Source organism: Mesoplodon densirostris, chromosome 7 (assembly GCF_025265405.1).
Source record: "Mesoplodon densirostris isolate mMesDen1 chromosome 7, mMesDen1 primary haplotype, whole genome shotgun sequence".
Taxonomy (NCBI): domain Eukaryota; kingdom Metazoa; phylum Chordata; class Mammalia; order Artiodactyla; family Ziphiidae; genus Mesoplodon; species Mesoplodon densirostris.
The window spans coordinates 41,902,142-41,925,821 of NC_082667.1; the positions used below are offsets into that span (position 1 = coordinate 41,902,142).

The following is a 23,680-nucleotide window of genomic DNA, read 5'->3' on the forward strand; positions in this document are numbered from 1 at the left end:
CTGGCACAAATCCTTTTTAAAAATCTACAGCTAGGACAGAGAAATTATAAATATGATTAAGGCTCTTATGTAATACAGTCCAAATTTCGATAATACAGGAATTTCTGAAAATCCAAGGGCAAACTTTTCAAAGCTAGATAAAAGACAGCTTTAGTTACATGAGTCTCCATGTTCTTCTCTGCAAATAGTGCGTGGTCTATGGTCTTCACTTCCAGTCCAAATTCTTCCCTGTGACGTTTATTCTTTCTTTAATTTCAGCCATGAGTGGAGGAAGAGACCAGTTGACATTGCCCTTGTGCAGTGTCTTTTATAAAAGAGGGTGCTGGGTTCACTCTTACTGACTCAAGTGCCAATGGAATCAAGAGGGAGGATTCGGAATATGACTGGGGTGTTTCAGGCTCCACAGGGGCTGTGAAGTGTGAAGACGTCTATGTCCTCAACTTCTTTCCTGTGATTTTTTTTGTCTTTGTTCTTTTTCCCTCTTGACCTTCTCAAGTATCTGAATTCATTTCTCTGTCACCATATTACACAGAGCTCTTGGCTACAGTGAGAAAGTGAATCAGGAGGGTGGGGGTCCTCACGTTCATGGGAGGCTCCCCGTACTTAAGAGGGTGTTGAAAAGATGAGCGTGGCTCCGGTTCTCTGAGTCTTCTCCTTTAAGTTCAAGGACGCCTGAATTAGACACTGATAGCTGATGACCACTCTCTGTCTTCTAATGAAATTAAAGTCAGATCCTGATTCAACACTATTCAAATGCTAAACTCTGATTAACAAAATGACTGACCCACTCATAATTAGAAAAAAATCAATAGTTTCAAAAAAAACCCTTGGCATTCTCTTTAAATTATGTTAATGGGAACTTGGCATTTATAAAACGCTTGGCGTCAGTTATATGTTTCTACTTGAACAAACATGAGCAGGAGAAATAACCATCAACTCGATCAGTACTTTGTTAGGAAAGTGAGGCATGTCCCAACCAACAAACATCAATCACCTAGCCTAACTTTTGACCAATATCAACTCACCCAGAGTGAGATAGCTATAGTATCTTCTAATTCTTCTAAATTTCATTTAATTAAAACTCTATCCATCACAACTCTCACTGAGTGTTTTACCTGCTTGTTCAGATCTAAAAGAGGAAAATCACAAGAAAGCAACAAACTTCTGAGATTTACTCTGCAAAGCACTTTTTTCCAGTATATGTACTTGTCTCAGAATGCATTCAACCAAACTCCACACCTGCCCTTTCTGGTCCTTAGTCAACAAGTTAAGTTTTCGGTGCACTCTCTAGAAACTTTTTGAGCAAAAACCAAGAACACTAAAATGTGTATGTTTTATGTAAAGATTTAGATACTGGAAGTTCTACTAAACACTGACATTTCATTGATGGGTAGTACAGAAATCACAAAACATCTAGGGCTTAAAGTTAAGGCTTTAAGGAGATTATTTATGGCATGCTGGACTAAGGCCAAGCAAGGGAGAAGTTCCTAGAAAGAGAGGTGTGACAAAGCCAGCTACCCATAGAACCCAGCATGGCCCAGGTTACTCTCTCCCAAGATAGAGAAAGGGGGCATCTGGCTCTCTGAATGGCTTAGGAACCACGTTTTACAATTATGAGTAAAGCAAATCTAAGGCTTCCTGTGAAAGCCTACGATTTCTCTTAGATCACTTCACCTCAATGTCAGTTGGAATTAAAACATACCAAACCAGACAGGAAAACGCTCACCTTTTCAAGCAATTCCCAGAAAGGAGAATGCTGTTCTCCACACAATAAAATAAATAAGAGGGTATAGCAAGTGTCAGACTCATGAATTTAAAAGTTGTGGACTAACAACTAAAAACAGTCATACGAGCATTCCCTTACCTGTTTTGATGTTGATGGCAAAAAAGTTCTGAGGATTCCCACTTGTAATCCTGTATGTCAGTTTTTCACTGGAACTAGAGTCAGGGTCCTCAGCCTGGATCTGAATGACAGATATATCCTTCGGAGAGTTTTCCATGACAACAGGATAATAAATAGGTTCAGAGGTCAGCGGGGCATTGTCATTCACATCTTCAATTTCAATGTAGACCTCAATCGTGGAATAGAGTGGAACAACGCCCCGATCTGTGGCGTACACAGTCAGCCAGTATGACCCTGTTGTCTCTCGATCAAGAATGTCTGCAGTAGAGATGACTCCTAAGAGAAAGCAGGGAAAGTGTAACTGCTATAGCAAAACAGGAAGACATTGTCAATCACCCCAAACTGAGAACGGCTGTGCTAAGAGATCTTGGCATATGAAAAAAAAAAAATCCATCACACAAAATTAAATGAAGATGTTTCTCTTTACATCAGAAAACTATTTTCTGCAAAACTGTACTAACCAGTTCTTCTACCATTTGAGAAGTATAATTATATTCACAAATACTTTATTTGAATTTCGGGGATAGATGTATCTATACACACACACACACACACACACACACACACACACACACACACACACACACGAGACAGCTGGGAGCAATGGGAAGAGAGTGGGCTAGAGGTCAAAACACTTCCCATGGGGCTTCCCTGTGGCGCAGTGGTTGAGAGTCTGCCTGCCAGTGCAGGGGACACAGGTTCATGCCCCAGTCTGGGAAGATCCCACATGCCGTGGAGCGGCTGGGCCCGTGAGCCATGGCCGCTGAGCCTGTGCTCCACAACAGGAGAGGCCATAACAGTGAGAGGCCTGCGTAACGCACAACAAACAAACAAACAAACAAAAAAATCACTTCCCATAATGCATGGGAAATCAGTGCACTATCACACCAAAATTTCCATTTGACCTGACGTCGAATTGATTTCCTATACAACAAAGAGCTTTCCCGGGATACATTATTTTGTCTGTTCATTCACAAAAATGAAAAAGACCTTTAAAATATTCTTTTGCCTGTTAGGATAGAAACTACTTTGCATGCAAAAGTACAAAACTCCTTGATACTATTTCTGTACAAATCTAATGTCACATTTATTCCAAAAGAGTCAGAGAAGAAGCCGTAAGCCATACTAACATACTTTCTGAATGAGCTCTAGCCCCCTCAAGAACTCTACAGAGGGCACTAAATAAACTCTAAGCCACTTTGAGGGATACTCAGGGACAATCATTTTAAATTAGGATCAGAAAAATGCCCAGTGTGCTCCCTTCCACCTTTCCCATTTCATGGTTGAAACAAGCACCAACCAGGAAATCAAACATCTGACAGAAAAGCCAAAGAGAAAATGCTGTGTTCTTGAATATCTTTACAGCCCTCATGCAAACCACCAAGGCTATAGAAAGTTACTACAGGAACTCTTAAGTACTTTCCACTGTGATGGGAAAACTCTGGGATTCAGCTTATAAAATCTCTAAAAGTAGTCAGGATACACCTGGAAGGCGTGTAATTCATGTAAACCTTTATACCCTAAAAAAGATCCATGGAAGGAGCCAAGAAACACTTCTCCAGTTCTGACCTGAATCTTATATCCTCTGTACTTCTGTTGGATTAGGCACATAATTTGGCCTGTAGATCTTGCATAAGCAAACTGCCAAGTATAGCACCTGGGAGGGAGGAGGGCATCTTTCCAAAAACAGGCCAGAAAAGTGAAGGTTGCCTGTAATTCAGAACAGCTATACGATTCAAAGGGAGATCGCCCAACTTATGTTGAAGTTTCAGTTCTAAAGTTATCCACCAAAGAACTCTTTAAGCTTTATAATTCTCTCTTATAATGAGGGCATCAAGTCTCAAATGTGAGTACGGAACTTGTCCAAGGTAACACAGCTAGCTGCAGAAGAACCCGGATCTGTCTGCCTCGAATGATCCAGTTTCAACCCAGACTCCATGACTTACTACCTCTTTGACCCTGTACAAGGTGTTTGAACCAAGCAAGCCTAGCTCTATCACCCATATCTCAGTGCTGTGGTGGCAATCATGTAATTAAATGTATGCCGAGAGTTTGGCAAAATGCTTGCAACACAGTAGATGCTGAGTATATGTTAAATCAATATGAATCAAAAGCAATACCCAGACTTCCGGGAAAGATGGCGGAAGAGTAGGACGCGGAGATCACCTTCCTCCCCACAGACACACCAGAAATACATCTACACCTGGAACAACTCCTACAGAACACCTACTGGACGCTGGCAGAAGACCTCAGACCTCCCAAAAGGCAAGAAACTCCCCATGTACCTCGGTAGGGCAAAAGAAAAAAGAATAAACAGACAAAAGGATAGGGACGGGACCTGTGGGAGGGAGCTGTGAAGGAGGAAAGGTTTCCACACAGTAGAAGCCCCTTCGCGGGTGGAGACTGCGGGTGGCGGAGGAGGAAAGCTTCGCAGTCGCTGAGGAGAGCGCAGCCACAGGGGTGCGGAGGGCAAAGCGGAGAGATTCCCGCACAGAGGATCGGTGCTGAACGGCACTCACCAGCCCGAGAGGCTTGTCTGCTCGCCCGCCGGGGTGGGCGGGGCTAGGAGCTGAGTCTCGGGCTTCGGTCGGAGCGCAGGGAGAGGACTGGGGTTGGCGGCGTGAACACAGCCTGAAGGGGTTAGTGCGCCACGGCTGGCCGGGAGGGAGTCCGGGAAAAAGTCTGGAGCTGCCGAAGAGGCAAGAGACTTTTTCTTCCCTCTTTGTTTCCTGGTGCACGAGGAGAGGGGATTAAGAGCGCTGCTTAAAGGATCTCCAGAGACAGGCGCGAGCCGCGGCTAAAACAGTACGGACCCCAGAGACGGGCGTGGGACGCTGGGGCTGCTGCTGCCGCTGCCAAGAGGCCTGTGTGAGAGCGCAGGTCACTGTCCACGCCCCGCTTCCGGGAGCCTGTGCAGCCCGCCACTGCCAGGGTCCTGTGATCCAGGGACAACTTCCCCGGGAGAACACACAGCGCGCCTCAGGCTGGTGCAACGTCACGCCGGCCTCTGCCACCACAGGCTCACCCCGCACTGCGTACCCCTCTCTCCCCCCGGCCTGAGTGAGCCAGAGTCCCCGAAGCGGCTGTTCCTTTAACCTGTCCTGTCTGAGTGAAGAACAGACGCCCTCTGGCGACCGACACGCAGAGGCGGGGCCAAATCCAAAGCTGAGACCCGGGAGCTGTGAGAACAAAGAAGAGAAAGAGAAATCTCTCCCAGCAGCCTCAGGAGTAGCGGATTAAAGCTCCACAATCAATTTGATGTACCCTGCATCTGTGGAGTACCTGAATAGACAACAAATCATCCCAAATTGAGGAGGCGGACTTTGAGAGCAAGATTTATGATTTTTCCCCCTTTCCTCTTTTTTTTTTTTTTTGATCTGTGACTTTTTATTAATTCTCAAGCCTTATGATCAGATAACTTACAAATCTGTGCTAATGATAGAGCTCCTCTACCGTAACCCTTCTGAGTTGGCAAAAGCATCATTACCAATCACACATCTACAGTAGTTCTACAGTTGTGTTTCTGAATACCTCTTTAAAAGACAATCCTGAATTATAACTTAATCTGACTTTGTAAAGAATTCACAAGCAAGTTTCCCAACCTATCATGTCACAGTGAATTTTAAAAGCATCTGATCTTAAAGATCATCTATAAAATGTGAGAAGTACTAAATATTCTTTATCTGATGCTATACATAAACCACACTAAAATGCCCTTCATTAAGTAAAATGCAATATTTTAGATGGAGAATTTTAATTAATTTGGCATATTTAAGACCAAAAAGATAAAGTGGACATTGTCAGTGTATCTTCAGCCCTTGCCTTAACAGGTGAATGAACACAACTTGAAACACAGGTGAATCTTGCTGGTCTATGAGACAGTGAAGGGAGCTTCTCAATATTTTAATATAACCAGTTATAGAAATCTAAATATAAAACCAATCTCCTATAGGGTTTGAGAAGGCATTCACCATATCCCTGAAAAGTTTAACATTCCTTATTCAAGTTTAATCATCTCTTTAGAAGGGGAAGACAGGGATAGTACTTGCTGAACCAGAATAACTATCAAAATTCAAAAAGCTGACCATATTCATTTAGCCACAAGCCAATCTTATTTAAATCAGGACAGAAATATTACATCAGCTATTCATGATCTGAATTCTAGTGTATGAGATCAATTTAAATATGGTACACATAAAAAGTCATGAGACATTTGTTTCATAATAAATAAGGCAGTGGCCAACTATTACTCATTAGTAGCTTTTTTGAGATAAGCTATCAAGTCTGCCCTTTCTCTCTTCTTCTTAATGCCAGTGAAGATCATTTTTGTTCCAGGGATGTACTTCTTGGGATTCTCCAAATACTCCATCAGCGTCTCCTCTCCCCAGGTGATGCCTTTGTTCTTGTTGGCATCTGTGTAAGTGAATCCGACAGCCTGACCTGTCTTTCGCCCAAACAGACCATGGAGATGTGGCCCAGTCTTGTGCTTGCCTCCCTTTTCCACAGTATGGCACTGGCACACTTCTGAACAAAAATCTTCTTGCCCTTCTCAACATCGCCCATTTTTAAATCGTTCTTTCTCCGTGTACAACTAAGCCGTTCCCGCTCCCAAGCCAAACGTCCCGCTTTCTAATCCCCTTTTCCTCTTTTTGTGAGTGTGTATGTGTATGCTTCTGTGTGAGATTTTGTCTGTATAGCTTTGCTTCTACCACTTGTCCTAGGGTTCTATCTGTCCGTTTTTCTTAAAGAAATTATTTTTTCTTCATAATTATTTTTTATTTTAATAACTTTTATTTTATCTTACTTTATTTTATTTTACGTTATCTCCTTTCCTTCCTTCCTTCCTTCCTTCCTTCCTTCCTTCCCTCCTGTGGACAAGTTATCCCAAATTGAGGAAGTGGACTTTGAGAGCAAGATTTATGATTTTTTCCCCTTTTCCTCTTTTTGTTAGTGTGTATGTGTATACTTCTGTGTGAGATTTTGTCTGTACAGCTTTGCTTCCACCATTTGTCCTAGAGTTCTATCCGTCCATTTTTTCTTAATAATTATTTTTTATTTTAATTATTTTATTTTACTTAATCTTCTTTCTTTCTTTCTTTCTTTCCTCCCTCCCTCCCTCCCTCCCTCCCTTCCTTCCCTCCTTTAGACAATGAATCATCCCAAATTGAGGAGGTGGACTTTGAGAGCAAGATTTATGATTTTTTTCCCCTTTTCCTCTTTTTGTGTGTGTATATGTGTATGCTTCTGTGTGAGATTTTATCTGTATAGCTTTGCTTCCACCATTTGTCCCAGGGTTCTATCCACCCTTTTTTAAAAAATTTATTTTCTTAACAATTATTTTTTATTTGAATAACTTTATTATATATTATCATACTTTATTCTATTATACTTTTTCCTTTCTTTTTTCCTTCCTTCCCTCCATCCTCCCTCCCTCCCTCCTTTCTCTGTTTCTTTCTTTCTTTCTTTCTACTTCTACAAATTCTTTCTTTCTACTTTTTCTCCTTTTTCTTCTGAGCCGTGTGGATGAAAGGCTCTTGGTGCTGCAGCCAGGAGTCAGTGCTGTGCCTCAGAGGTGGGAGAGCCAACTTCAGGACACTGGTCCACAAGAGGCCTCCCAGCTCCACATAATATCAAACAGTGAAAATCTCACAGAGATCTCCATCTCAACACCAACACCCAGCTTCACTGAACAACCAGCAAGCTACAGTGCTGGACACACTATGCCAAACAACTAGCAAGACAGGAACACAACCCCACCCATTAGCACAGAGGCTGCCTAAAATCATAATAAGGTGACAGACACCCCAAAAAACACCACCAGACCTGGACCTGCCCACCAGAAAGACAAGCTCCAGCCTCATCCACCAGAACACAGGCACAAGTCCCCTCCACCAAGAAGCCTACACAACCCACTGAACCAACCTTAGCCACTGGGGATAGACACCAAAAACAACAGGAATTACGAACCTGCAGCCTGCAAAAAGGAGACCCCAAACACAGTAAGATAAGCAAAATGAGAAGACAGAAAAACACACAGCAGGTGAAGGAGCAAGATAAAAACCCAACAGACCTAACAAATGAAGAGGAAATAGGCAGTCTACCTGAAAAAGAATTCAGAATAATGATAGTAAAGATGATCCAAAATCTTGGAAATACAAAAGACAAAATGCAAGAAACTAGAAGAACTAAAGATGAAACAAGCAATGATGAACAACACAATAAATAAAATTAAAAAATACTCTAGATGGGATCAATAGCAGAATAACTGAGGCAGAAGAATGGATAAGTGACGTGGAAGATAAAATAGTGGAAATAACTACTGCAGAGCAGAATAAAGAAAAAAGAATAAAAAGAACTGAGGACAGTCTCAGAGACCTTTGGGACAACATTAAACACACCAACATTTGAATTATAGGGGTTCCAGAAGAAGAAGAGAAAAAGAAAGGGACTGAGAAAATATTTGAAGAGATTATAGTTGAAAACTTCCCTAATATGGGAAAGGAAATAGTTAATCAAGTCCAGGAGGCAAGAGAGTCCCATACAAAATAAATCCAAGGAAAAATATGCCAAGACACATATTAATCAAACTGTCAAAAATTAAATACAAAGAAAACATATTAAAAGCAGCAAGGGAAAAACAACAAATAACACACAAAGGAATCCTCATAAGGTTAACAGCTGATCTTTCAGCAGAAACTCTGCAAGCCAGAAGGGACTGGCAGGACATATTTAAAGTGATGAAGGAGAAAAACCTGCAACCAAGATTATCAACCCAGCAAGCATCTCATTCAGATTTCATGGAGAAATTAAAAGCTTTATAGGCAAACAAAAGATGAGAGAGTTCAGCACCACCAAACCAGCTTTACAACAAATGCTAAAGGAACTTTTCTAGGCAAGAAACACAACAGAAGGAAAAGGCCTACAATAACGAACCCAAAACAATTAAGAAAATGGGAATAGGAACATACATATCGATAATTACCTTAAATGTAAATGCACTAAATGCTCCCACCAAAAGACACAAATTGGCTGAATGCATACAAAAACAAGACCCATATATATGCTGTCTATAAGAGACCCACTTCAGACCTAGAGACACATACAGACTGAAAGTAAGGGGATGGAAAAAGATATTCCATGCAAATGGAAATCAAAAGAAAGCTGGAGTAGCAATTCTTATATCAGACAAAATAGACTTTAAAATAAAGACAATTAGAAGAGATGAAGGACACTTCATAATGATCAAGGGATTAATTCAAGAAGAAGATATAACAATTGTAAATATTTATGCACCCAACATAGGAGTACCTCAATGCATAAGGCAAATACTAACAGCCATAAAAGGGGAAATCAACAGTAACACATTCATAGTAGGGGACTTTAACACCCCACTTTCACCAATGGACAGATCATCCAAAATGAAAATAAATAAGGAAACACAAGCTTTAAATGATACATTAAACAAGATGGACTTAATTGATATTTATAGGACATTCCATCCCAAAACAACAGAATACACATTTTTCTCAAGTGCTCATGGAACATTCTTCAGGATAGATCACATCTTGGGTCACAAATCAAGCCTTGGTAAATTTAAGAAAATTGAAATTGTATCAAGTATCTTTTCCGACCACAATGCTATAAGACTAGATATCAATTACAGGAAAAGATCTGTAAAAAATACAAACACATGGAGGCTAAACAATACACTACTTAATAACGAAGTGATCACTGAAGAAATCAAAGAGGAAATAAAAAAATACCTAGAAACAAATGACAATGGAGAAATGACAACCCAAGATCAATGGGATGCAGCAAAAGCAGTTCTAAGAGGGAAGTTCATAGCAATACAATCCCACCTTAAGAAACAGGAAACATCTTGAATAAACAACCTGACCTTGCACCTAAAGCAATTAGAGAAAGAAGAACAACAACAAAAAAAAAACTAATGTTAGCAGAAAGAAAGAAATCATAAAAATCAGATCAGAAATAAATGAAAAAGAAATGAAGGAAACAATAGCAAAGATCAATAAAACTAAAAGCTGGTTCTTTGAGAAGACAAACAAAATTGATAAACCATTAGCCAGACTCATCAAGAAAAAAAGGGAGAAGACTCAAATCAATAGAATTAGAAATGAAAAAGGAGAAGTAACAACTGACAATGCAGAAATACAAAAGATCATGAGAGATTACTACAAGCAACTCAATGCCAATAAAAGAACAACCTGGAAGAAATGGACAAATTCTTAGAAACGCACAACCTGCCAAGACTGAATCAGGAAGAAATAGAAAATATGAACAGACCAATCACAAGCACTGAAATTGAAACTGTGATTAAATATCTTCCAACAAACAAAAGCCCAGGACTACATGGCTTCACAGGCAAATTCTATCAAACATTTAGAGAAGAGCTAACACCTATCCTTCTCAAACTCTTCCAAAATATAGCAGAAGGAGGAACACTCCCAAACTCCTTCTACGAGGTCACTATCACCCTGATACCAAAACCAAACAAGGATGTCACAAAGAAAGAAAACTACAGGCCAATATCACTGATGAACATAGATGCAAAAATCCTCAACAAAATACTAGCAAACAGCATCCAACAGCACATTAAAAGGATCATACACCATGATCAAGTGGGGTTTATTCCAGGAATGCAAGGATTCTTCAATATACACAAATCAATCAATGTGATACACCATATTAACAAGTTGAAGGAGAAAAACCATATGATTATCTCAATAGATGCAGAGAAAGCTTTCGACAAAATTCAACACCGGTTTATGATAAAAACCCTGCAGAATATAGGCATAGAGGGAACGTTCCTCAATATAATAAAGGCCATATGTGACAAACACACAGCCATCATCATCCTCAGTTGTGAAAAACTGAAACCATTTCCACTAAGGTCAGGAACAAGACAAGGTTGCCCACTCCCACCACTCTTATTCAACATAGTTTTGAAAGATTTAGCCACAGCAATCACAGAAGAAAAGGAAATAAAAGGAATCCAAATAGGAAAAGAAGAAGTAAAGCTGTCACTGTTTGCAGATGACATGATACTATACATAGAGAATCCTAAAGAGGCTACCAGAAAACTACTAGAGCTAATCAATGAATTTGGTAAAGTAGCAGGATACAAAATTAATGCACAGAAATCTCTGGCATTCCTATACACTAATGATGAAAAATCTGAAAGTGAAATCAAGAAAACAATCCCATTTACCATTGCAACAAAAAGAATAAAATACCTAGGATTAAACCTACCTAAGGAGACAAAAGACCTATATGCAGAAAATTATAAGTCACTGATGAAAGAAATTAAAGATGATACAAATAGATGGAGAGATATACCATGTTCTTGGATTGGAAGAATCAACATTGTGAATATGACTCTACTACCCAAAGCAATCTACAGATTCAATGCAATCCCTATCAAACTACCACTGGCATTGTTCACAGAACTAGAACAAAATATCCACAATTTGTATGGAAACACAAAAGACCCTGAGTAGCTAAAGGAATATTGAAAACGAAAAATGGAGCTGGAGGAATCAGGCTCCCTGACTTCAGACTGTACTACAAAGCTACACTAATCCAGATAGTATGGTACTGGCACAAAAACTGAAAGATAGATCAATGGAACAGGATAGAAAGCCCAGAGATAAACCCACACATATATGTTCACCTTATCTTTGAAAAAGGAGGCAGGAATGTACAGTGGAGAAAGGACAGCCTCTTTAATAAGTGGTGCTGGGAAAACTGGACAGGTAGATGTAAAAGTATGAGATTAGATCACTCCCTAACACCATACACAAAAATAAGCTCAAAATGGATCAAAGGGGCTTCCCTGGTGGCACAGTGGTTCAGAGTCCGCCTGCCGATGCAGAGGACACGGGTTCGTGCCCCGGTCCTGGAAGATCCCACATGCCGCAGAGCAGCTGGGCTTGTTGAGCCATGGCCGCTGAGCCTGCGCATCTGGAGCCTGTGCTCCGCAACGGGAGAGGCCACAACAGTGAGAGGCCCGTGTACCGCAAAAAAAAAAAAAAAAAAAAAAAAATTATCAAAGACCTAGATGTAAGTCCAGACACTATCAAACTCTTAGAGGAAGACATAGGCAGAACACTCTATGACATAAATCACAGCAAGATCCTTTTTGACCCACCTCCTAGAGAAATGGAAATAAAAACAAAAATAAACAAATGGGACCTAATGAAACTTAAAAGCTTTTGTACAGCAAAGGAAACTGTAAACAAGACCAAAAGACAACCCTCAGAATGGGAGGAAATATTTGCAAATGAAACAATTGACAAAGGATTAATCTCCAAAACTTATAAGCAGCTCATGCAGCTAAATAACAAAAAAACAAACAACCCAATCCAAAAATGGGCAGAAGACCTAAAGAGACATTTCTCCAAAGTAGATATACAGACTGCCAACAAACACATGAAAGAGTGCTCAACATCATTAATCATTAGAGAAATGCAAATCAGAACTACAGTGAGATATCATCTCACACCGGTCAGAATGGCCATTATCAAAAAATCTAGAAACAATAAATGCTGGAGAGGGTGTGGAGAAAAGGGAACACTGTTGCACTGCTGGTGGGAATGTGAATTGGTACATCTACTATGGAGAACAGTATGGAGGTTCCTTAAAAAACTACAAATAGAACTACCATATGACCCAGAAATTCCACTACTGGGCATATACCCTGAGAAAACCATAATTCAAAAAGAGCCATGTACCAAAATGTTCACTGCAGCTCTATTTACAATAGCCCGGAGATGGAAACAACCTAAGTGTCCATCATCAGATGAATGGATAAAGAAGATATGGCACATATATATAATGGAATATTACTCAGCCATAAAAAGAAATGAAATTGAGCTATTTGTAATGAGGTGGATAGACCTAGAGTCTGTCATACAGAGTGAAGTAATTCAGAAAGAGAAAGACAAATACCGTATGCTAACACATATATATGGAATTTAAGAAAAAAAATGTCATGAAGAACCTAGGGGTAAAACAGGAATAAAGGCACAGACCTACTTGAGAATGGACTTGAGGATATGGGGAGGGGGAAGGGTAACCTGTGACAAAGCGAAAGAGAGGCATGGACATATATACACTACCAAATGTAAGGTAGATAACTAGTGGGAAGCAGCCGCATAGCACAGGGAGATCAGTTCGGTGCTTTGTGACTCCCTAGAGGGGTGGGATAGGGAGGGTGGGAGGGAGGGAGACGCAAGAGGGAAGGGATATGGGAACAGATGTATATGTATAAGTGATTCACTTCGTTATAAAGCAGAAACTAACACACCATTGTGAAGCAATTATACTCTAATAAAGTTGAAAAATTAAATAAATAAAAATAAATAAAGGTGGGGAATAATTTTTAAAAAAAAGAAAAAAAAAGCAATACCCAAAACCTTGTAAATAGTATCCACCCCCAAAAGCAAGGAATAATCTTTAGAGGAGAGAAGTTTGCGATGGACAGTCTTGTTAGGTATTTTTTTCTCCTCTGGTCATGCGGCGTATTGTTGCTTGATCTTTGTGACTTGCCCATGATACCTTTTCATGAAAATATCTGGCCTGTTTGGAGAACAGCAAAGTCAGTCCATTAAAAAGAGAACTTAAGAAGGAAGAAAATCACAGAAGTTAGGTCAGCTTTGTCTGTACCTTGCCTGACCACCTACCATGCACACAAGCACTTGTGCACATGGGCACACACACACACACACACAGATTTGTATTCACAGAATTGCTCTGGGATCCCTGGAAGTCACTTAAATCCCTTTTCTTGGACCTGTCAAACTGGGACAGTCTTTGAACCTTACAGGCTTTGGACATTAAATGATTTTGAGAAGTCCTTAGATGAAAGGCATCCACGAATGCAAATTAAAATATATGGGTGGAATTTTACTCTATTTTTTAATGCAACATCAGATATGTCCTCTAGAAATTAAAATTCTCTCTCATTAAGATAAAATATGTCTATGGCTATATTTACTCATTAAGTAGAAGTGCAAATGAGTATCTTGGAACATAAGTGTTCAGGCTTTGCTCTCATGATCCAAAAATTTGAGGACAAAATGAAAAGAAGGACTATGAAATGTGTTGACAATTATTATAAGATTCATCCAAGGCTCCATATTAACTATATTAAACAACCAATGCCCAGTGATAGCATTTTCTCACTTTCTTCAGTGCTTCAAAGCTAATTATGATCCACGTGGTCACAATTAAAAATGTAAATCCACATGAGCTTTTCTATCAAGCAAAAACTCACTTCTGAGGTTGCCCAAAGACTGCCAAAATCATGTCATAAGCCCATAGCTTTGTAACAACTACCATACGTTCTTTATTACTTTTTTTTCAATTAAGGCATAACTGACATACAATAAACTATACACATTTAAAGTAAACAATCGGTGTGACTTCCCTGGTGGTCCAGTGGGTAAGACTCCATGCTCCCAATGCAGGGGGCCAGGTTCAGCCCCTGGTCAGGGAACTAGACCCGTATGCATGCCACAAGAAAGAGTTAGCATGCTGCAACTGAAAGATCCCATGTGCCACACTGAAGATATGGCATGCCACAACTAAGACCCAGTGCAGCCAAAATAAATAAATTAAATAAATTAAAAAAAATCCTCTACAATTTCTCTAAAAGAATTTAAAAATAAACAATTTGTAAGTTTTGACACCCATGAAAACATCACCACCAAGATAAAAAATGTGACCGTGACCTCTGAAAGTATTCACCTTCCCGTTTTTAGTCTAATTAAAATGCTCTCAAATTTTCCCTACCCACAGACAACCAGATTAGCTTTGTCACTACAGACTAATTAGCATTTTCTAGAATTTTACAGAAACGGAATGGTACAGTATGTGCTCTTTTTGTCTGGCTTCTTTCATGCAGAATAATTATTTCTGATTCATCCATGTTGTTGTACATTTAAAAATACAACAGACCTTCTAATTTCTGAGTAGTATTCCATTGCACGCGTATAGCAAAATTTTTTTTGACCATTGACTTGTTGGACATTTAGGTTGCTTTTAGTTTTTAGATATTATCTAAGTATCTAAGAAATCTTTCCCTATCCAAGGTCACAAAGATTTTTCTCCTATGTTTTCTTCCAGAAGTTTAAAGTCTTAGGTTTTACATTTATACCTATGATGAATTTTGAGTTAATGTTTGTATATGGTACAAGCTATGGGCCTAAGCTCATTTTTTCATATGTAGTTGTTCATTGTGCCAGCCCCATTTGTTGAAAAAAACTATCATTTCTCCACTGAATTGCCTTTGCATCTTTGTTGAAAGTCAATTGACCATATATGTATAGGTCTACATTTGGACTCCCCATTCTGTTTCATTGATCTATTTGTCTATTTTTATATCAATATCACACTTTCTTAATAATGCTTCATAATTAGTCTTGAAGTCAGGAAGTGTAAGTCTTGCAATTTTGCTCTTCCTTTTCAAAGTTGTTTGGGTTATTCCAAATCCTTTGTGTTTCCATATGAAGTATAGAATCAGCTTTAGAATCCATATGAAATTTAGAAAAACCTATTTGGATTTTTACTGGGATTATAATGACTCTATAAATCATTTTGGAAAGAACTGACATCTTAACAACTTTGAGTCTACTGATCCATGAAAATGGTATATGTCTCTATTAATTTATGTTTTCTTTTATTTCTCTAAGCAATGCTGTATAGTTTCAGAACACAGATCTAGCACATCTTTTGTCAAATTTATCCCTAAGCATTTCATATTTTGATATTATTAGAAATGGCATTATTATTTTAATTTCAATCTTAATTGTTTGTTGTTAGTATATAAAATACAACTGATTTGGGGCTTCCCTGGTGGTGCAGTGGTTGAGAGTCCACCTGCCGATGCAGGGGATATGGGTTCATGCCCCAGTCCGGGAAGATCCCACATGCCGTGGAGCAGCTGGGCCCATGAGCCATGACCGCTGAGCCTGTGTGTCTGGAGCCTGTGCTCCACAACGGGAGAGGCCACAAAAGTGAGAGGCCCGCATACCGCAAAAAAATAAATAAATAAAAAATACAACTGATTTTTGTATATTGATCTTGTATGTTGCAACCTTGTTATACTCACTTTTTAGTTACTACAGGGTTTTTACAAATTCCATAGGGTTTTCTACATAGATGATCATATTATCTCCAAATAGGGACAGTTTTACAACCACTATCATCACCTACACATTCATGACTATTTAATCATTGTGTGCTGGGATTATGATAGGTGCAATAAATGCATTCATCATTAAATTTTCTAAACCTATCATTCATTCAGCAAATATTTCTTAGTGCCAAGTACTCATGAGGTAGTTACTGTTTTTATTGCCATATTACAGGTAAGGAAAGAGATTTAAGTAAAGTAACTTATGAATGATCACTCAGCCAGTAAACAGAAGACCCCATTCTCAAACACTGGTCTGTCAAACTTGAGACCGGTTGTTCACCAAAACAACATTATTTTCTTTTTTTTTTTAACATCTTACAATGGTGTGTTAGTTTCTGCTTTATAACAAAGTGAATCAGCTATACATATATCCCCATATCTCATTATTGTCTTTTTAATCTATATAGACATCAGACTCACATAGAAATTCTTTTTTCCCCTCTGTTAGAGAAGTGTCATTAATTGGGCAAACAATGTTGAATTAATATGATACTTTCTATTTGACTTCTCCAAATTGACTGTAGAAATCATAAATCATAAAAAGGTACTTCTTAGTATTTCTTTGTAGAATATAAAAACACAATCACAGCAGTACTGATTCTCTGCAAAGAGAGTCTTTTTTGATTTATCAAAATATGCAGAACATAAATGTTTGTGACATATTCGTAGTCCGTTACCTAACACAGTCCTGGAGTGTTTATCCCCAGAAACGAGTCTCCTTCCATCTGCCTGTTAGAGAAAGTACTTTCTACAAGGAGAGTATCTGGCTGCTTAATCACTGTGGTCTCACTGCATACAACAGTGCCTGGCATGTAGCAGACACTCAAAAAATATTCATGTATGAATTTAAATCCTCACACTGAATCAGCAGTAGGTTAGTTTACATCACTGATGAGATAAGTCAGCCTCACTAAATCAGATCTGGAAGGGACTTCGAAGATCAATAGGTATAACCAAACCCCTAACAATCAGTAGGTATATGCTCCCACATGATTCCTGACCCAGCACCCAGCCTCTGCTGAGTTTGGTGACAGGGTCCGCATCATTTACTAGGGAGTTTCAGCTAATGTAGAGTTCTTCACATTGAGGCAAAATTTCAGTCTCTCTAATTTAAATGTTTTCCTAAATCACATCCTAGAATAAAATAGAACAAGTCTGCAAACCACCATTCACCTGTGATAGCTCTTCAAATATCAAAAAATGACCTTCTCCATGGTTTTTCTTCTCTAGTCTAAGAATTTCTTCCTCATGTACCACATAGGCTTCTATTCTCTTCTTCCTTGTCTCTGCTCTGAACCAAGAATGAGCAATTAATAAATCTTATTTAAAAAATAAACCATCCACAGTGAGCTTCTAGCAAATTTCAGGGAGCGCTGCTCGGTAGAAAGAACTCAGGTGGAATATCCCAGATGGAGATACATCCTTACCCTCTTTGCCTTTTCACCTATCACAGAAATGCTCAGTGTGGATTCAGTTGAGATGCCAAATTTATGCTGATATTCATGAAAATAAAAAAGAATCTTTAGAAATAAAGTTGGGATTTTTTATTTTTGAGATAAGCTTATGTTTATAAAATTTTTCTTTTCCTGTTTCTTCTTTACTTGCTGTATAATTCTAGTAGAAGACTAGAATTATTTGAGAAACCTAATATTTAATTCTATAAGCAGATACACAAACAGTATTTATTTATTTATTTATTAGATCTGTGCACAGCTTGAAATGGAATTAGTTGATCCCAGCATGAAGCACATGTTAGCTGTAATTGTTCTTTCTTATTCACAAATATTAGAAAAACTATATGCACCTTGTTCTCATAGAATAAACCCTACATATTGGAGATGAAAGGAAAAAAATGTATGGAGCTGCTCAAATCAGATGACCATCACACACTGGGTTATTCAATTTACCTTTTTTCCAGCCATATGCCCGTATGTGGCACCCAAAGTCTCAAATGACATCTTGCCCCCAAAGAATGACAACCAAATACCCACAACAGCTCTAAAATGACCTGTCAACAAATGGTTCAGGGAGTGCTTCGGATGGAGGCTATGGGCCCATAACATGATGAAAATCCCTCTGCCAGGATAAGTACTATAGATTCTGAGGCAGTTAAAAAAAAAGACGACAAAAATTTAAAAACACCCTGGTTGCATATTCTTTGTAGATACCTCTAATAGACGTTTACTTGTGCATATATATTTAATTCTTATTCTCAATCAGTCAAAATATTAACTCCCAATTCTCAGTGCATTTAAAATTTGTATTGACTTTTTATTTTGAAATAATTATAGACTAACAGGAAGGTGCAAAGAAATGGACAGGAGTCCCTGGGCAACGTTCACCCAGCTTCCACCAATGTTAACATCTACATGTATTTTTTTTTTTTTTTTTTTTTTTGCTGTACGCGGGCCTCTCCCGTTGCGGAGCACAGGCTCCGGACACACAGGCTCCGCGGCCATGGCTCGCGGGCCCAGCCGCTCCGTGGCATGTGGGATCCTCCGGGATCGGGGCACGAACCCGTGTCCCCTGCATCAGCAGGCGGACTCTCAACCACTGCGCCACCAGGGAGGCCCATACATGTATTTTTTAAATTGCTTATTTCTTCAAGAATCAAACACTTAACTACATTTATTTCTGAGAGAATATGAATTCTTTCATGGGCTCCATAACCCTCTTTAGCCAACCCTTGCTTGCCTTTATTTAGGAGGATCACACAGATACTATTTTTCTTTCTTTTCCTATTCATCCCCAGACTTGTATAAAGCTCTTATTGCCTTAGGAAGGATCACTGTTCTTAGCAGAGTGTGGTGATAATTAAGGGAAGAATGGGGATTTTATCCTCATAGGCCCAACCCGGGGTCAGTCCACGCACACCCATGGTCATACCTATAACTGTTACCACTCTGAAATATACTGAAATCAACTGAAATCAGCTAAAATGGGCTGAACCAAAATGCATAGAGCAATTGCGGGTGGAGAAAATCTTAACTTAGATGTTTAAAATTTTTCAAATACATTTTAGCATACACATATTATATATGCATACGCTTTTATATACTTTATATATCACATATTTGACACATAGTATATTTAAATATATAATTTAAGGCACTTTTTAAATCGGGAATTTTAAGTGAATCACCCAGCTAATCAAGTGGCAAAGTCAGGCCTGGAATCTGGAGCTGTGAATCAGAGTATGCACTCTTTTCATTACTGGAGTTGCCCGCTGATTTATCCACATGTGTCCATTATCATGAAAAAGAAGGCAATTCCATGCTCCTGCGCTCCTCTCAGTGTGTTGGTATCAGCTCTTTAGTAATAGGAAATCCAATAGTTTCATTACTTTCCCCCATTTCTAAAAGTTGCTGCAAGATATTATTCTGAATCCATTTTTATATCTTCTCAGAAGATCCTCAGTTGTTGGAATGGTTTGAGACCAGGAGAATTAGAAGACCGAGTCTTCCTTAAACATCCAGTCTGCATGTACTGCTCCTTCAGCCCGTCTCCCCAAACCAAACCTCCTTCTCTGTTCTTCAAAGAGGTTTCAGATTCAGAGAACACCCCTCACCCAGCCAGCCAGGGGTCTGGGGTGTCCCCCATCTGCCTTTATCTTAGCACTTTATTTTTGTCCCTTTCCCAATCTACGACAAGCTCCCTATGGGTAGAGACCATTCTATCTTGTTTTTCTCTATTCTAGGATGGTGGCTAGAAATTTGGAACACTCTAAATGTTGAATAAATGAATGAAGGATAACATCATAATATTTGGTAAATGCAGGCAAGTTGGGATGTCTGGCTCTTTTACAGACAAGCACTCTGATGCATAAGCTACATTAGGAAAAACAAAATGAGTCATCTAGCTATCCTGTTTGCCTGTGATCACTAGCCAAAATAAAATGGGATAGACTGAGCTTGTCATTGATTTTAGGCTTCTCTAGCGTATATGCAGAACTGATAGTTAAGTGGCTCTGAAAGTCAACTCTCCATCTGTGAAGTATCCTATGTGATAAGACACTTTTCTTAAAAACCATGTCCAGTTTTGAGTTGTCCCTTTACTACCAAGAATAAGGATGGTGTTATGGTAACATCTTCAAGGCTTAAAGCCAAGATGCAGCTTGATGAAGACATCAGTTGATTTTATCATGCACTTAAATGCTGCACTGCCACAGGCACACACCATAGGCAGCCAGAATTAAAGCCCTGGGCCTCCAGATAGAGAACCAGCAAGGTGCTGGCCTCTCATCCACTGATTCTCACCGGACAATTTTGTTCTACTCTGTTCCCTCCTCTTCATGCCAGCTCCTACTGCTTAGCTATCTTTCATCTTTGCAGAAGGAGAAGAAAACATCCACAGCATAGTCGTGGGGAACAATTATGTCCTGAAATGCAAGCCGCCTTCTTTCTGTGTTATTTCACAAGGCTCAAAGCTGGCGATCTGCACATTAGATTAAGGTGAAAGGCTGCAGGCTGAATTCAAGCTTTTATTTGGAGTTAATGAAAATAGACAGCTCTCCTTGTCTGTTTGGGACCCAGAAATTCTAAAACTTAGCTGCATGCTCAAAAGCTTCACGTGAAGTTCCATGTGCTCAGTAAACATACACTCGGTATTTGATTTTTTCTTAAAGACAAACTTTTCGGGACCTGTTTTCAATGGACTCAAAATGTACACCTGTGCTCTCTCTTCAGTAATTCTGGTCTGTGTAGCTGGCACCAGGTGCCAAAAGCCTAAAAACAGGAAATGGACAGAGGACCAGGCTGTGAGCAACACATCCAGCTTGCATTATTGTTTACTTTTTTTCCTTCTTTTCTGTAACCCAGATTATTCCCAGCCTCAGATTCTTTCTGTGGTCTGTGCTAATTTGCATACCCCCATACCCAGCAAAATGGTCTGGATCCTCACAGCCGAATAGAACGGAAGATTGAAATTTAAAGCAATGGAGAAAATGATCTCAATATACGCAATAAAGTCAAGAAGTAATTTTGTTAAGTTTCTAGAAACATGGAGGTTATTTCACGAAGGGCAGTGATTAGCTGGATTCTGTTTCTTTAGAAGACCTGAGCATAAACTTTAGCACAAAGCATTTTGGTTAGATACCTAGAAATATTTTCTGATAGTAATGGAGAGGAACAAAGGGCTAGCTCTCTGAGGGAAGCTGAAGTTTCTGTCTATTTCTATGTTTCAGTGATAGGGGAGAGAGAGAGAGAGAGAGAGTGTGTGTGTGTGTGTGTGTGTGTGTGTGAGAGAGAGAGAGAGAGAAGAGAGAAAGAATGAAAGGAAGGAAGGAAGAACGGGAGAAAGAAAGGGGAAGAAGAAAAATAAAGAGGCACTTTTTTGCCTAGCAGAAGCTTTTGGAGCATTCAAATTGGTTACTTAGGTAAATCTGTGTTGAAAAAAAAATAAAACTTCATTGTAGAAGAAAATATGCAAAATGAATATGTTTTTGAAACACTCATTATTTCATGACCCAGAGATAATGACTGTTAATATCCTGGATGTATTGCCTTTGTCCTATATTATTTTCACCCCAAAGCAGCATATTTCTCTGTAATTGTGGATCCTCACATACCATCGTCTACTGAACAGCTTTCCATATTGATGACTGTAATTCTATACGTTTTGTTTTTGATGCCTGTGTAGTAATGCCCACTTGCCCACTAGTCCACTAATAATAAAATGTAAGCTCCCTACACACAAAAGTTTTCTATGTTGCATCTCTGTTGTATACCCCAGAGGAGTGGCTAGTACACACTAGATGCTCAATAAATACTTGTTGAAATACACAGTATTTATCATTTATATAATGAAGGCCCTCTTGCTAAGTCATTTATTAGGTCGTATTTTATTTTTCGCTATTATAACTCATGCTTAGATGAATAACCTTGCATCTATATCTTTTTTCAATTATTTCTTAGGATAAATTCCTAGAAGTAGAAACAATGAGTCAAAAGGCCTGTACATTTTAAAATGTATTTGAATCAACTGTCTTCCAGAAAGGCTACACTAATTATAATCTTACCAGCAGTTTCTGTTCACATTTTTGACTAAATCTTTATAAGATCTGTATTATTGTTGGTGAAACAAAAACCCAAAATAGGGACTTCCCTGGTGGCACAGTGGTTGGGAATCCACCTGCCAATGCAGGGGACATGGGTTTGATCCCTGGTCCGGGAAGATACCACATGCCGGGGAGCAACTAAGCCTTTGCACCATAACTACTGAGCCTGCGCTCTAGAGCCCGTGAGCCACAACTACTGAGGCCGTGTGCCATAACTACTGAAGCCCACGTGCCTAGAGCCTGTACTCTGCAACAAAAGAAGCCACCACAATAAGAAGCCTGGGCACCACAATGAAGAGTAGCCCCTGCTCACCGCAACTAGAGAAAGCCCGCGTGCAGCAACAAAGACCCAACGCAGCCAAAAATAAAAATTAATTAATTAATTAAAAATAAACCCAAAATAAAAAAAAATCTGCAATTTACCATGTATAGAGGTAACAGCTGACCTTATAAAAACCTTTAATCAATTCCTCACTGTATTTTAACCATTGGACTCAACGACAAAATGCCATGTTTTTGTGGTGAGATAAAACATTGACAGAGAGATGGTGTTAAAATTTTTATTGAAAAGAAAGACTTTACATGAGGCACAACTTTAATTAAATTAAAATCTGTCCACAAAACCAAATTCTTCAGCCTTGAAAAGTGCTGTGGGTTTTTTTAAATGAAATGTCAGAGCACAACCTTTAGCTCTTCGAGTAACATTAGATATTACATATTAGTCATACTTTAATCCAATATTTAGACTTATTTACTACCAAATTTCATTCAGCATAAAGGACATCTGGATCCTCTGAGCAGACTAGCTCTATAAGAGTCTTCATTTGGACTGGGAATTTTTTTATTTTTTTCCCCCATTTTTATTGAGATACAATTGACGTACATCCCAGGATAAGTTTAAGGTGTATAGCATAACGGTTTGACTTACATATATTGTTAAATGTTTACCACAATATATTTAGTTAGCATCCATGATCTTATGTAGATACAATTTTAAAAAAAATCTGAGACTGGGAATTTGAGTTTTGCTTAGAAAAGGCTTTTCACTTTCAAGAAGTTAGACTTGAAGAAAGACCCCCTGAACCAAAATGACTGGGTAAATGCTTTGGAGTGTGTGCACATACAGGCTTATTCTCAAAAGATCCCGTGTTTACTCTGCAAGCAATTCAGGATGGTACAAAGTCCACTCTTAAAAATGGGACTTCTCCACTTGAACTTTCTGGAAATTTTCCCTTTTGCGAAACTTTTTCTCCAAGTTAAAGGGAACATTTTTTCCTTCCTTTTGATTTCTCCTATTATCAGAATATGGAAACTATAAGTCAAGCTGCATCCACCCAGATACAAAGCTCTTATCTACCACCCCATAGGGAGCAATAGCCTTCAGTAACTTCCTAATAAAATAATGAAAGCATACAGCTCACTTATTCTTTTCTCAAGTGAATACACTCTGACTTTCACAGCTGAGTGGATATTTACCAAGAAAATATTTTTACTGAGGTTGCAC

General features: G+C 39.0%; 1 protein-coding gene and 1 pseudogene across 2 annotated transcripts in view; both read right to left on the reverse strand.

The window, feature by feature from the left end:
* Window positions 1–23,680, reverse strand: part of FAT3 (FAT atypical cadherin 3) — a 714,507-nt gene that overhangs the window by 389,029 nt on the left and 301,798 nt on the right. For both annotated transcript variants that reach the window (XM_060103563.1, XM_060103564.1), the window contains exon 4: window positions 1,865–2,179. In XM_060103563.1, the coding sequence (XP_059959546.1) occupies window positions 1,865–2,179 (315 nt within the window). The remainder of the gene's footprint in view (window positions 1–1,864; window positions 2,180–23,680) is intronic.
* Window positions 6,037–6,466, reverse strand: LOC132493661 (cytochrome c-like; annotated as a pseudogene).